Source organism: Centropristis striata, chromosome 13 (assembly GCF_030273125.1).
Source record: "Centropristis striata isolate RG_2023a ecotype Rhode Island chromosome 13, C.striata_1.0, whole genome shotgun sequence".
NCBI classification, from domain to species: domain Eukaryota; kingdom Metazoa; phylum Chordata; class Actinopteri; order Perciformes; family Serranidae; genus Centropristis; species Centropristis striata.
This window is the reverse complement of record NC_081529.1, coordinates 19,002,116-19,017,553: the sequence shown is the minus strand read 5'-3', so window position 1 is coordinate 19,017,553 and position 15,438 is coordinate 19,002,116. Positions and strand designations below refer to the sequence as shown.

At 38.2% G+C, this 15,438-nt stretch overlaps 2 protein-coding genes across 3 annotated transcripts; one reads left to right on the top strand and one right to left on the bottom strand.

Annotated features, from left to right (window-relative positions):
- The first annotated feature begins 1,382 nt into the window (after positions 1–1,382).
- On the top strand, positions 1,383–9,865 carry eif3d (eukaryotic translation initiation factor 3, subunit D). 2 transcript variants are annotated; one of them, XM_059348178.1, is made up of 16 exons: positions 1,383–1,490; positions 3,378–3,503; positions 3,599–3,644; positions 3,900–4,036; positions 4,143–4,228; positions 4,367–4,439; positions 4,704–4,819; positions 5,514–5,646; positions 5,759–5,906; positions 6,465–6,595; positions 7,006–7,091; positions 7,612–7,741; positions 8,023–8,165; positions 9,208–9,400; positions 9,509–9,602; positions 9,755–9,865. In XM_059348178.1, the coding sequence occupies exons 2-16, from the start codon at positions 3,381–3,383 to the stop codon at positions 9,766–9,768; spliced, it is 1,653 nt and encodes a 550-aa protein (XP_059204161.1). In that variant the 5' UTR covers positions 1,383–1,490; positions 3,378–3,380; the 3' UTR covers positions 9,769–9,865. The 2 variants fall into 2 exon arrangements, with proteins under 2 accessions (XP_059204161.1, XP_059204160.1); XM_059348177.1 differs by having other exon boundaries at positions 4,698–4,819.
- Positions 9,866–10,906: 1,041 nt separating this feature from the next.
- Positions 10,907–15,052, bottom strand: LOC131983675 (uncharacterized). Its single transcript, XM_059348438.1, has 4 exons — positions 14,938–15,052; positions 13,454–14,041; positions 13,249–13,368; positions 10,907–12,779 (listed from the first exon to the last, which is right to left on the bottom strand). Exons 1-4 carry the CDS (start codon positions 14,949–14,951, stop codon positions 11,825–11,827), a joined length of 1,677 nt encoding a protein of 558 aa, XP_059204421.1. The 5' UTR covers positions 14,952–15,052; the 3' UTR covers positions 10,907–11,824.
- Positions 15,053–15,438: the final 386 nt, after the last annotated feature.

Here is a 15,438-nt window from a genome sequence, read left to right as displayed (position 1 = left end):
CCTGAGGAGTGACAGCAGGGAACATCAGTGAGGTTATCCTTCCAATTTAAGTGCAGGATCACTCACAGAAATGTTTAATGATCAGAGGAAGGTGTTTGTTTTGTTTTTATTTCCCATGTTAAACGTCAAGTATAAGGAAAAGAAATAAGAGGAGGCAAAATTGTAATGCTGTGCTGTTTGTATCCAAGTTTTATCAATGTGCAGTTGTATTATTTTGTAGTTTTGGCCCCCCCAAAAAAAGAGTGTTGTTTGTTACTACTTGTTAGAAATAAGAATTTTACTTTGAAAAAATATCCTTAGCGTTGTGCAAAAATTATTGTTGTTGTTGTTGTTGTTATTGTTATTATTTAAAAGGTAGGAAATCAATTTCCCTTACCAGAATTATGTTGCTCCTCTTAAATGTTTGATTTATGTTGTTTTTATTTAGTACTATAATACTGAATCTATATTATCTGTGCTTAGTAATTACATATACAAATTTATTTCATCTCTGTCATATTTTAATATTTAAAATTAGATTATGTATCTATTTGTTTCCTTTCTCATTTTTTTCTGCTTATGTTTGCACCATCTGCTTTATTTTTTTTTAAATCTGTAAATAATTCTTCCATATGATTGGAAATACAAAATCACAACATATTATTATTACATTTATTATTCTCATTACTACATCAGGCATGATGACAATGTATAGCACTTCTGTTTAATATTTTCAAAGTAAAACAATGATTAACAAAAACAATTTAACATTAAAAAATTGTTTCAATTGGAGTTTTTTTCCACTTGGGGTCACGGTTGAAACGCAAAAAGAAAGAAATCCAACATGAATATTGTTATATATTGTTTCAATTATTAATATATTAATATATTATTTTATACCTTATATAATAACAATTTGTTTACATCACTGTAAATACATATTTGTTGCTTGTCATTATGCACATACATTTTCTACGTTCCTGTTATTATTATTATTATTATTATTCATGTACAAATACTTTCCTACACAAATTCGTATTTCTTTATTTTATATTTGATCTATGATCATATTTTGGCCCTACAATTTAACTTTCATTATGTGTTTGCTGCCCTCTTGTGGCCACGCTGAACAAATGCAAAATAGCTATACCACTGTCAAGTTACTTATTTATAACATAAACACACTTCCAGTGACTTTCAAAATAAAGTTAGCAAACTGACGCAATCCGACGCGATATCCCGACGAAACTTGAAAAAAATAGTTAGGCGATTATTTTAACAGGGTGACGATATGTTACTATATACATGCATGATTATATTTATAACTAACCCTCTGAAGCCGCAAAGACCTTCCGTAATATGAGCATTCGATGCTACCGGAAAACGACGAGAAACAGCTTCCGCTTTACGGCAGCTCGTCACTTCCTTTCACACCGGCGCTCCGTCGGCGTTCAGCACCGCTTCAGGACCGGCTGGATTAAAAGTACCGATAGGGTGTCACATAACTCACGGTAAGGTTACATCCAAGCATGTACAGATGTGTGAAAAGACGCCGTTTTCGGTCGTGTTTGAAGATGAATCTTAGCGAGTCTTACGGAAGTGTATGAGGCCTGCTGACCAGTTAGCTTAGCTATGCTAACACGGCCACCTGGCGACATGGTTAGCTAACCGACAAGAATCCACGATTCATAGGCAAAAGGCCCAGCTATTGCTCTTTATTGGTTATAATTACTTGGTTCAGGGAAATCAGTGTTGCTCCACAGCCTGGATGCTTCGGCTCTTTAGTGATGGTACAAGTGATGTAACGCTAAGCTAAAGGGAGCTAAGCGTCAGTGGTGCCAGATGTTTGCAGATCGATTAAAGATGCTCTAAAATGTACAAATCGTCACCCTGTTAAAATAATCGCCTAACTCATTTTTCAAGTTTGGCAGGTAACACAAAAGACTTCACCAAAAGTGTAACATATGACATTTATTGATGATTTCACTCAAAAAGGATGTAACAAAGGATGGCTATTAGCATAGTAATAACACTCTGTGTAAATTATGTAACTTAAGAGAAATAAATGACTTAGGCAATTTTTTGAACATGCCATTGTGACTTAAGCAAGATATGGTAACACTTTATTTTGAAGGTGTCTACATAAGAGTCACACAAGCCTGTCAGAAACATGACAAGTATCATGAGCATTAATGTTACTACAAAGTGTCATTAATGTTCATGACACATCCCATGTCATGTTTATGACACGCTCATGTCACTCTTATGTAGACACCTTCAAAATAAAGTGTTACCATATCTTGTTTAAGTCACAAAGGCATGTACAAAAATTGCCTAAGTCACATTTTATTTTGACTTAGGCATCATAAATTCGCTTAAGTCACACATTTGACATAGGCCATTATCTTAAAGGGGTAAAATCACATGATCTGATCAACTGAGGATGTAGGCGATTTTACCATAGGTGGCCGGTGACAAAAAATTACTTTATTTTAACAGTGTGAAGAAATAAAACAAGCTTTGGGATGAAATTAAGCATATTTAGTTAAGTAATGTGCCCAAGTACAAATCAAGTGACTTGTAATTTACTTGAGTTTTTAAATGTTATGCTAGTAGGTGTATTTTTTGTGCTCTGGAGCTTTGTTACTTTCAGATTAGTTTTTTTTCTCCACTTCCTCTAAAAAACATTGAGACCTATTAAGAATTAAAACTGAAGCTTTTTCCTACTTTTATTTTCATTTGATTCGTACATTTCCCTTGTAGTTAAGTCCCTACACACTTACCGATCAATAAGGTCAATTTGACCTACATTAAATAAAAACGTAGTAATAGTTAATAAAATAGTTCCTGCTATTATTGTGAATATCAGTAGTCATGAGCTGGTGCTTATAGCTGAGTAGAAAACTGGTATTTAACACAAAATTAAGATATTTATCAATTTAAAAAAACATTGCGGGACATTTTCTCTCTCCAGTTGTTTTTATCCTTGTTTCATATTCCCATTGTTTGGGAATCACGGTTGTGTAAAGTCCAATATCATAAAATTGCCTCAGGATGCTTTATAATCTGTGCATTGTTTTACACACTCGGTCTGCACCATTGATTCAGGTAATGAAAACTCCTCACAAAATAAAAAGTTATCAGGGAAAAATGAAACAAACATCAGAAGGAGGAACAGAGGAATGGTTGTTGTTGGATGCTCAGGGGTCAATGATGACTAGCCCACTGCGCAAGCTGATCAGTGCCTATTTATTTCAGTGCATTGCTGGAGAAATCAGTGCTGTTCTTTGCCTGAGACCCTGTGCATGTTTTAAACCATTACACTGTACCCTTAAGAAATGTGGATACAATTTATGCACCTGTTGGTCACAGAAGTTTCCTTCTCTCTCTGACTTCAGGTCATGGCGAAGTTCAACGCCCCTGTGATCCAGGACAACCCGTCCGGGTGGGGTCCCTGTGCGGTCCCAGAGAAGTTTAAAGACATGCCCTACCAGCCTTTCAGCAAAGGAGACCGTCTGGGCAAGGTTTGGGCTTTTTTCACAGTAAATGGTAAAAGTTTTCTACTGAAAAATACCACTGTGTCTTCAGTTTTCATCATGTTGCTTGTTCTGTCTGTCAGGTCGCTGACTGGACTGGAGCAACTTATCAAGACAAGAGATACACAAGTGAGTAAAAGGCTGTCCAACTAAAAATACTGCTTAGTATCTTTAACTTTAGATGTCTGTGTGGTATTTCAGCTGGAATTACAGATTGATTGAAATATCTGGACACATTTTTTAAAGGTCGGAAACACTAGCAGTTCCTGTAGTTAAAGATTATATTTTTAATTAAAGAAAATGTCCATCAGAATGAGGCATTAGACCACAAATCTGTATGAACCCTGCACATGTTGATTGCTTACGTGTTTGTTTTGTCTTCAGACAAGTATTCCTCTCAGTTCGGAGGCGGTAGTCAGTACGCCTACTTCCACGAGGAGGACGAGACAAGCTTCCAGCTGGTGGACACGGCCAAGACGCAGAAGACGGCCTACCAGAGGAACCGCATGAGGTTTGCTCAGGTACAACAGACCCACTGAACACTGTCACCCTGCTGATTTAAAATGTTAGGTGTGTATTTTAGTTAAATCAGTCCCATCACATGTTAGTGTTTGTTTGTTTCAACAGAGGAACCTGCGCAGGGACAAGGACCGCAGGAACCTGACCCAGTTCAACATGCAGACGCTCCCCAAGAGCGCCAAGCAGAAGGAGAGGTGAGGAAGTAGAGAAGCGTGCTGCTTTATTTTCTGCCAAATGTTTTTCTTAGTGCGAGATCACATCTGCACATCGCGTGTTGACAGCTAATCGTGTTTTAAAGACTTGAGTTTAACATTAAATCTTTGTCCTCTCAGGGATCGTATGCGCCTGCAGAAGAAGTTCCAGAAGCAGTTTGGTGTCCGTCAGAAGTGGGACCAAAAGTCTCAGGTATGAATCTGTAATTCGATTTTAATCCTGGACTAGAGCTGCAGCCAGTAGCTTTTAATTAGCTAGTTGTTAGACAGAATATTTATCTGCAACTATTGGGGGTAAAATGTTCGACATACTTTTAGAATATGAATATGAAATGTGTGTATTTTGTGAGCGTATTCTTCTGCCGTGTTGATTCTTCTGTTGACAACAGGAATGCTAACAGTTGTTCTTCCTGTGCATCTCTTCTCCCCCTCCCTGTTACTTTTCTTTAAGGCTCAGCTGAAGCCAAGAGACTCTTCAGTGGAGGTGAGGAGCGACTGGGAGGTGAAGGAGGAGATGGACTTCCCCCGACTGATGAAGATGAGATACATGGAGGTGGCTGACCCTGTTGACATGTGAGTGAAACTCACTTACCATTGAATATTAACCCTCTGAACCCCAGAGCAGTGTCAGGGCATATTTGGCCTAATTTTTTACTGCAACATATAAAATCTATATGCCCTGCAAACCGCACAATAACGGCTAGAAGATATTACTCAAATGTATTTTCTGCATTATTACAGAGCTGAAAAGCCATAAATCCTAAATTTAGAAAAAAAGTTGTTCTCTCCTCTCTACTCCAATTAAACAATAATTAAACCGCTCAGTCAGTTTATTTATACTTTTTTGAACACTTCATACAGTTTTCTTGACATGACAATACAGTCGACCAACAAATAGTCAGAGATTGGTGGCAGTTCTGTCACATGAGTGTTGATCTCAGCTGAGTCCTTCTTGGCTTCAAAGTTGCAATTAAAAGCGCAATAAATGTTTTTTACAGGATCTAGTTGGTACATCTGGGTTATTTTTTTTAATGTTGAATAAAGTGATTTTGATTAAATATCACTATTTTTAAGTATAAAATGGCTGCCCAAAATTTGAAGCCTGTGGTAATTTTTGTTTTTAAACTTTCTGGCTGATAAATACTGTAGTTTTGTTATTAAAAGTATATGTATTTATTTGAAAGAAAACATGTCTTTCAGGTTGAGAGGGTTGAGGGGACTGAACTTGTAACTACAGAATGTGATGAGTTTCCTGTTTGTTTTGCAGTGAGTGCTGTGGTGCGTTGGAGCACTACGACAAGGCCTTCGACCGGATCACCACCCGCAACGAGAAGTCCCTGAAGAGCATCAAGAGGATTTTCCACACCGTCACTACGACTGACGATCCCGTCATCCGCAAGGTATTCACTTCTTAATACAATGAGCCGCTCCAGTAAACTCAATCAGAATGTTTTTGTTGTTATTGTGATGCTTTCTTTTACAGCAACATGTTTTTTTTTGTTCTCTTTCCAGCTGGCTAAGACTCAGGGTAATGTGTTTGCCACTGACGCCATCTTGGCCACTTTGATGTGCTGCACACGCTCAGTGAACTCCTGGGACATCATCGTGCAGAGAGTGGGCAACAAGCTGTTCTTTGACAAGAGAGACAACTCTGACTTTGGTGAGGTTTGGAGAGATCTGTTGACACCACGGGGGGAACTGGTTTCACAAAGATATTGACCTTTTAAATTTGTCTGACAGCTTTAGTTAGTTTAGAGATTTAATGTTGCATCCTGCTCCTGTCCAGTGTGAACCACGTATCTCCAGATGTGTTGAATGTTTGTGATAAACTATAAACATTTTCCGTTGTGATAATTCTCCATCTTCTTTAAGCTACATAAACTGTTTAAAACCCTCTTTGAAGAGCTGTAAAAGGCATCATCACAAAACTGAATATAGCTGTTTTTTTTTTTTTAGAGATATGTGGTTCTAACAGGACAGCAACACTATATACATGATGATCCTATAGAATGTGATGCATCGCTGTAGATTAAAATACCAAGAGAATATAAAGGCGTTAAAATGAACATTGAACACAACCATAAACATCTACAGTACTAAAATGCAACAAACACGTTAATGCAGCAGTAATGTTAATCAGAAACTGACAGGGAACATTTTACTACAGCTTTAACTTTAAGTGCATTTTGCTGATAACATTTGTAACATCTTCTCTTAGATTTGCTCACTGTGAGTGAGACTGCCAACGAACCGCCGCAGGATGAGGGCAACTCCTTCAACTCTCCTCGTAACCTGGCAATGGAGGCCACTTACATCAACCACAACTTCAGCCAGCAGTGTTTACGCATGGTGAGAACTCCTGCAGATGAAACCCTTTAATCCAAAGGGTGATACTCCCACACAAAAACTGTCCAGTCCCAATCCTGGAAGAATTCTTTACCAAGTCAGGGGTGTATTCAATAACTAATTTAAACAGCATACCGAGTTTTAAAATCTTCACATTGACTCATAGGAACTTTTCTAAAACTTTATACTTGTCTGAAAGCTGTCAGTATAAAAATATCGACAAGCTAAGCTAGATAAACCCTCATTAGAGCTGGTAAATAATCAAAGAATTTATTGCTGCTGTAAAAGTCGCTCCAGCAGAAAGCAGTACTTTTGCTGTACCCAGTGTCTCAAGTGATACATTATTTGTCTGTAGTTGCACATTACACAATAGTAATTTAAGATTTGTCATGTTTTTGTTTTCTCTTCTTCAGGGTGGAGAGCGGTACAAGTTTCCAGCCCCCAACCCGTTTGTGGAGGAGGACACGGACAAGAGCGAGGTGGCATCTGTAGCCTACAGGTAGGCACTGAACTTAATTATGTCAAACATCTGTAAGCCTGTACAGAGGACGTTGCAGCTACTTCTTTGTGGAATATTATATATTTTAATCATATGAAAACAAGATAAACTAGACCTGCGAGCAGGTATTTACGGGGTCCGATCCTCCCACTCAAGTCGGACCAGGAGGACCGCGGAGGCAACATTAGGCACTGGATGAGAGCGACTTTGATTTTAAAAACTTTAAAAGAAAATTTTCAACGTTTAAAGAAGATCCCAGTGTGGCATGGAATTCAATTCAATTCAATTCAATTCAAACAACTTTATTAATCCCACAAGGGGGCAATTCATTTTGAGCAGCAGGTTGTCGTGGTTCATACGGCCCACATGGCCAGCAACAAATAGTCAATACATAAATAGTCGACACAACACACATCAGACAACATGGAATGCTTCTTGCCCCAGTTTCATGTCAATCAGACAAAACTTTGTGGCGATATGACATCACTTCTTTTGTAGGCTCACTGTGTTTGTTTTTTAGATACCGTCACTGGAAGCTCGGGGAAGACATTGATCTGATTGTCCGCTGTGAACACGATGGAGTGATGACGGGAGCCAACGGAGAAGTGTCCTTCGTTAACGTTAAGACCCTCAACGAGTGGGACTCCAGGGTAAGAGGCAGCATGATGTGTTTCAGTACAGGGTGATGTTAATGTTTAGTGTTTTTTTTTGTTGTGCAAAGTTACGAGCTACTTTATAAACGGGAAGCCATCCAGCACTCCTAAATATAAGAAAACAGTATGAGGAACACCATTTTATTCACCCGTATACATGTATGTGAATAAATGACGATAAATTGACTTTGAATTCCAGCTCCCATTTGAATTTTACATGAAGTGAATTCCAAAGATGCCTAAAACTAAAAGCTTTTGTTGCTCTGTTGTGTCATCAGTATTGTAACGGAGTGGACTGGCGTCAGAAGCTGGACTCTCAGAGAGGAGCCGTCCTGGCCACCGAGCTGAAGAACAACAGCTACAAACTGGCTCGCTGGACCTGCTGCGCCATGCTGGCTGGATCAGAGTACCTCAAACTGGGGTGAGGAGCACACACACACACACACACACGCACACACACACAGTGATTCTATCATAGTTTATACATGGAAGAGAGAGCTACAATCTTTTTATGTTTACAGTTCATCAACATTCACAAAGTGTGCTTTCTCATTGGCACTCGTTTGCAATGAAAAAATCTAAAATCTCAGACTCCCTCTTATAAAGCTTATTAAATAGTTACATCACATTCAGGGTCAGAGTAAGTGATGTTTGTTCTGTACCCCTATACTACCTATATACCTAGACTTTGAGTTAGACCTGGACCTAGAGTTTGACCAATTTAGCTGCTGCTACAGATTAACAAGTGTCATCCGGCGACTTTAAAACGAATGCGTCTGTTGTTGCTGTTACAGCAGAGAAAATGTGAAGCTCTTTGTTTGGTTTTCATTTAAAAGTAAAAAAATAATCAAATGAGTTTTTCTATCCTTTAATCTGTAACATGACGATGCAGCAAATCCGTTTACTTTGTCAGATGCACTGCAGCAACAAGAGACACTCCATGTGATGGGGCAAATAGGGATTTAAATTCTGCTATAAAATAAAGCAGCAATATACAGCAGACTGATAGTATTAAGTTTGGTGAATTTATTCACAGGTGACAAACTGACATGTTTACAATTTGTTACTTTGTAAACCTGCTTCCTAAAGCAGGTACCTGTGAGTTATCTCGATACCTTTCTTGACTATAAAACCCTGAAACAACACAGTGTCTGGACTGATTTAACAAAAAATACATGTTTGTTTGACTCATTAAATCAGCAAACAAGCCACCTGGTGTAGTATGTCATAAAAATATGATATGGTATTCAAAATGCTGTTAAAAGTCATAGTAGAACATGTCATCAAGCCTCTTTTGCTCTGTGTTGGATGGCCCTGATATAAACTAAAATGTATTTTAATTGAATAAAGCACAAACCAATGTGTCTGTTGTGAGGAAGCCTTCAGTTATCTGTACAGAGACAATAAACACGTTATAACAGAGCATTACCTCGTTAAACCCTGCATCACTTTGTGTTCTTCAGGTATGTGTCTCGATACCACGTTAAGGACTCGGCTCGTCACGTCATCCTGGGAACCCAGCAGTTCAAACCCAACGAGTTCGCCAGCCAGATCAACCTGAGCATGGAGAACGCCTGGGGAATCCTCCGCTGCGTCATCGATATCTGCCGCAAGCTGGAGGAGGGCAAGTACCTCATCCTCAAGGACCCCAACAAGGTGAACCTTCAGTTTCCATCCATGCTTTGTGCTGCAGGGATTTATAAAAACTTCTTCCCTTTGAATTGTTGAGCTAATGTGTCAACATTTTGTCTTTTTAATCAACAGCAAGTGATTCGGGTGTACAGTCTGCCTGATGGAACCTTCAGCTCTGATGAAGAGGAGGAGGAAGAGGAAGATGAAGAAGATGAGGAAGAAGAAGGTGAGATTCAGTTGTTTCTTTTACTTCACAACCGATTTGGAACATGAACTAATGTAAAGTGGTGTTTTCCATTGTTTGTACAGCAGTCATCTGAACTTGAAAACCTGTTTACTGATTTAAAAAAACAACCTTTTTCATCTTTCTCATTCCAGATGAAGAGAACTGATATGTGGAGTCGTCTCTAGTGACCAGAGCCTTTACAACACATAAAGACACTCAACTTAATAACCTTTGACATTCAATAAAGACAACAGATTGGCTAACTGTTTTTGTTGTTTTTTTTCCAAACATGGCTCATAAATCATTAGATAAACTGCAGACAAAACTGCAGCAGTGTCATCCTGAAATGGTGGATTGTGTTGAAGACCACTCCTCACTTTAATTATTTACTCTAATTACGACCTTTTGATCCATTATTTTGAGATCAGCGGAGGACATCACATCTTTCTCTTGGATGCAGTCCACTTTATCCAGCTCTGTTCACTGGTAATAATGTCCTGGTCTGGAGAGAGCGGTCACATTTCAACCAGTTTCTTGTAATGGCCTTTTCACATGCAAGTATCAGATTAGATGGGGTAGAAATCCTTTTTTTAAATCGTGTAACCAGGTATCAGTCCCAGGATCACAAATTCGGGGTTCCTTGGAAACTTCCAGTATAAAATCCCTTATAACCCTGTCCCAGAATGTTAATATTTTTATGCTTTATCAGAATGTGTTATTGAAGTTCATCAGTCCACACATTACTATCAGCTTTGCTACTGTTTTGTTAATTATTGATCTAGGGAGTAATAAAAATGCAGTCACAGTATAATAGTATGTCCTTCAAAATTCATTAAAAAGTCATAGTGTAATGTCTTTCAAAATGTCAACATAAACATAGTATGATGTTCAAAGTCCCCCCCCAAAAAGCCATAGTATAGTGTGATGTTCATTTAAAAAAAAAAAAAAAGTCATAGAATAGTATGATGTTCAAAATCATACAAAAAATCCATAGTAAAGTATGTTGTTTTGTCAAAAATGGTCACATTTTAAAATGTCTAAAAATGTTATAAGTGGCCCAATTATAGTCTGTTGATACATATTATCACATAATTTATTCTGAAATAAAAACACCATATTATAGGATGTCCAAAATTTGGAGAAAACACAGTCATAGTATAGTATGTTGTTAAAAGATGGTCTTAAAAGCAGACTTGTGGCTATTAGTGGTTTTGCCTTTTTTCAGAGGTGACACAGGACAATCTGACCTCTAACCCTTTTTTGTCCTCTGAACCACATTTGACAGGAGATTAAATAAATCCCTTTATTAATTTTAATAATCAGCACATAAAATATTTTTGAAATTTGCTGAATACAATCTTTTCCTTAGTGAATACCAGGAAACAGTTTTATTGAAAAAAAAAAGAAAAAATAACGCATTCGGCTGAAAGATTACACATTGCAAAGACAGGTACAGAAAATTACTGCATTGTCATCTTGACTTTGGAGAAATGGTTCCAGTTTCTGAAAAAAAAATATATATAAGCAAAATATCTCAGTACTGATGTGGTTTTGCTTCTCAGTTTTTACTGACTGAAGCAGAAAAAAAATATTTAAAAGCATTATTTTAATACAACATAATCAAAGTATGAAGCTCTCATCTTATTCATAAAACCATAATGTGATTATAAAGTAAAACATGCTTTGGATCACTGGAAATGGCATTTGTATTGATCTGTAGTATTTCAATCTTTCACTTAAAAGTTTTAACAAAACATATAGATGAATGACATAATGCATTATATATTGAGACAAGCCTTATAGCCACATATCGTTGATAAACTCAGTCAAGGAAAGCTACTGCCCACTTACTCATTAAAATGTGGACTCAATAAATCAGGTTTGTCATGAGAACTTAACAGTAAGAAATCCTAAATCATATAGTTTATACAGTGTATGGGCTATACCTACTAAGATTATATTTGTATATATGGTCAAATATATTCACATTTGTCTGTTAAAGACACATAGTGAGAGTTGCACAAATGCACCACTGCCTGTCGACCAACTATTTTTTATTTTGTTCTTAATTTACTTGATCAGATGGAAATCTCATTGTTTCAAAATGATGTTTGATGCTGAACAGAGACATTAAATGAATCTGGTACTGTATGTGATCTGAGTGTCAGAGTTGTTCTAAATATGCAGTAATCTCTGTTCACTGAGCACTACTGTATCACACATTACTTTTTCTCTTTCATCTCCCTCTCTGGATAAACAGGCATCTCCAGGATAGCTTTGTTTTCCTCTGATGTCACCAGACCTTTGGTCAGGAAGTCGTGGATCTTCTGCCATGAGTCCATCTCTGAGCTCCACAGTGCAGCTCTGGCTCTGATGAACTGTGATAATTCAGTCTCGCTGCCTTTGGCCAGACTGATGCTGTCTTTACAGATGAAGAAGATATCCATGCCGAGGAAGAGCGCGTTGAGCCCGATGAGACCGGCCCTGGCTGACTTGGAGAGAGCAAGAGGCCCTTTAACTGCTGCCTGTCCAATATCTGGGATATCTGCTGCCACCCTGGGTACGTTACGTAACGCTTTTCCTTCCTGCGCTGCCACTTTACCAGCACTTGCAAGCATCTCTTCACTTTTTAACAGCTTAAAGGCAGAAGCAACATCAGCCGCCGCGTCCATGATTTTAATAGCAGAACTACCTTTATTTGCAATCTTGTCCAAATCTATCTCACTTGTTTCTATTCCGATAACTGGTTGATAGATCACCTCCACCAGACGATCCTGGAGACTCTTCACATCCTTCATGAAGCTCTCGAAGGTTTCTTTGGCTTTGTTTTGTTGTGTGTAGTTCACTCCCATCTCTGTGCCAGTGGTGACGATACTGTTGACTCCACTGGTAATTCCCATTCCTAACCCGGTCATGGTCAGAATGAAAGACGCTCCAGCTGTTACAGGGCTTAATGCCAAACCAACGATGGCAAGCACACCTCCAACTGCCCCGACTGAGCTGCCGCCCACACTGGAGATCTTGGCCCCCTTACTCATGCTGTCCAGCTGAACAGCAGTCTCCTCCAGGTCTGTTAGAGACTGCAGCATCCTGGGACGTCTCTTACTGAACTCATTGATGAAGCCACTGCATGGTTCCTCCTGAAACAAGAACACCATCCGGAAGCTCTGGTTCATCCTGATAAAGACAAAAGACAAAACATTAAGTTTCATGAATAAATACTGTCACATTTGGCCAATAGGATTCACATTGAGATGACATTACAGACTGTATAAATTCCTTTCCTAGACTCTAGTGAAGTTTTACAAACAAAAGACCACTAAACCTTTAGAGTAATATTTGACTCTGCAGTTACATGGATCCTAACAGTTTACAGATGTCTCTTTACAATTATGGTAAATGTGTAAAGTGTTTTACATGTCTTCAACTCACTCTTGTTGTTTGAGTTGTTTATGATTACATTCATTATTAGACTTATTAAAAGCCTCCCTTGACTTCCTCTCTTCTCTACACACAGTTTGTGAAGCCAAACAAACAATAAAAACAGTCGCAATATAAATAGGGACTTGTTTTGTTTCTTCCAATCACCTGTGTTGACATATGACAGATAATATTTGTCCCAAAACAAACCATACATGTATAATACCTGATTTCATGGAGCTGATTAATCTGATGAAGCATCCTTTGTATGTCATCTTCAGACAAATCCACACTGAGGTCCACCAGAGTTTCTGTGTTTATCTTCAGGCTGAAGTCACTGAAGGAGCTGCAAAAAACACAGTTACAGTTATTTCCAGATAATAGATGTTGATTTTGAAAAACATGCTTATTAGTTTGACAAGTCTCTTTACCGTTCCTGTATCTTCCTACAAATATTCTTTGTGGTCTTTATGTATCTGTCCAGCTGATATGACAGCACTTCTACATTCTGAAGCTTGGGGAGGAAGAAGACACTGGCATCTCGTTTAAACTCGAGGAGGAGAGGACAGACTGTCCGTGCAGCAGTGATGACCACCTGGACATGTTCAGGGCTGACCCCTTCTGGCAGATGTAGCAGCTGGTTCTCCTCCGTGAACACATGAAGTGAGGTGACCGCCAGATTCTCCACTGCATCCAGGAAGCAGTGGAGCTCCTCCAGGCCTCCCAGAGTGTCCTTCACCACAGCAGCCAGCTCCTCCTGCAGCTTTGCACGCCTGCTGTCCTGGTAAAACTTGCTCTTTATATATTCAAGAGAGGCCTTACCTTTGCCCTTTGCTTTTATGACATGGTAGAATTTCAGGTTGATTTTGTCAGCTCTTTCTATGATGTCGTTCAACTTGTTCACCTCTGTCTCCCTCTTTGGCATCCACTCAGTGCTCCCCTCACAGAATTTCCTCACTGTGTCGATGTAGGAGAGAGTATCTGCAGTGTAGCGGCACAAGGCCTCCTGCAGCTTTTCTCTGTCACACAAAACAACATTGTCTGTAGGTTAATCTCTGTCTTGTAAGTGACTTGGAAACTGTAAGGTTGACATGTAACGTAATGTATGGCATCCTTACACCTGCAGATTAATGTGTTAAAACCACAAAACTTTCCATTAGGTTTTAAACTGCTTGCACAGAGAGGCGAACAAGCAGTTTAACCACATTAAATAAACACTCAGATATCACTTCACTTTTTTGTTTTTGTCTCTGCCACACCTCTCACTACTACTAGCTACTAATTTTCTGTTCTGTGTTCATTATGCAGTATCTGCTTGCTAATGAGACTGCAACATCATTTTTTTTGTCCAAAATTTTTGTGTCCCCCAAATAAAACGAAAAACATTGTGTCTTCTAGACACAAATACACAGTCACCCAAAAGTGAGTCAGACACAATCCTTTGTTAATTATGGTTTCATTTTCATTGTGATATGTTTGGAAAAGACTGATTAATAACATTTTGAGAAGATATACACTATCAAGAATAAATCACATTGTCACAATCATTTCATGGAAGGAGGAAAAAAATATTTTATTCCAACTTTATGAGTGGCCACGTATAACTTAAAACAAATCTTTATTATGCATTGGTTTCTAAATTAATCAAAGCATCCCTCATAAAAGGTCAGCTGTATAGGTGGAGAGTAAACAAAACAGGTGCACCATCGCCTTTAATATATTCTTTTCCTTCCTCCTCATCCTCCCCGTATTGTTAACATGATTATTATTAATATAAACCAATGTTAAGACCAAATTCCACACAGCACAACTCTGGCTTTTAAAGCTCAAAACAGTAATAAAAAACAAAACATTTCAAAGCAGTAAACAAAACATGTAGTCTGGGCAGCAGTAACATAAATATTATTTTCTTTACCTTTTCCCCGACATCTCTCTGTTTCCACTTGGCACGCTGCCTTCAGCTCCTTGAGGCTTCAGATATTAGCTGGGAGAGCACTGGGAGAGTTACCTCGTATGACAAAGCTTCAATATGTGGAATTCATGTGAGTTTTGTTTCGCTTTCATTTCATTTCTTAACCCATTGACGCCGGGAAAGCATTACCGCATTTCTACCATTAATGAGAGGAATGTGTTTTTAGACGACATATTTTCACCGAAGAACAGACAGATTTGTGGCCATCTGGAGATAATAATAATATTATTAATAATATATTAATATTAATAATAGGCTAATTGATTGTGATTATGATATAAGAAATCATGACTGTTTAGGTCTTATATTACTTTATGCGTCGTTGAGTACCCTGAAAAGTGCAATATGTAAAATGTATTATTATTATTTATTATTATTATTATGATAATAATTTTTTTTTATTACAGTAGGCTAATGAGAACTATGTCTTGTTCTTCCAATGGT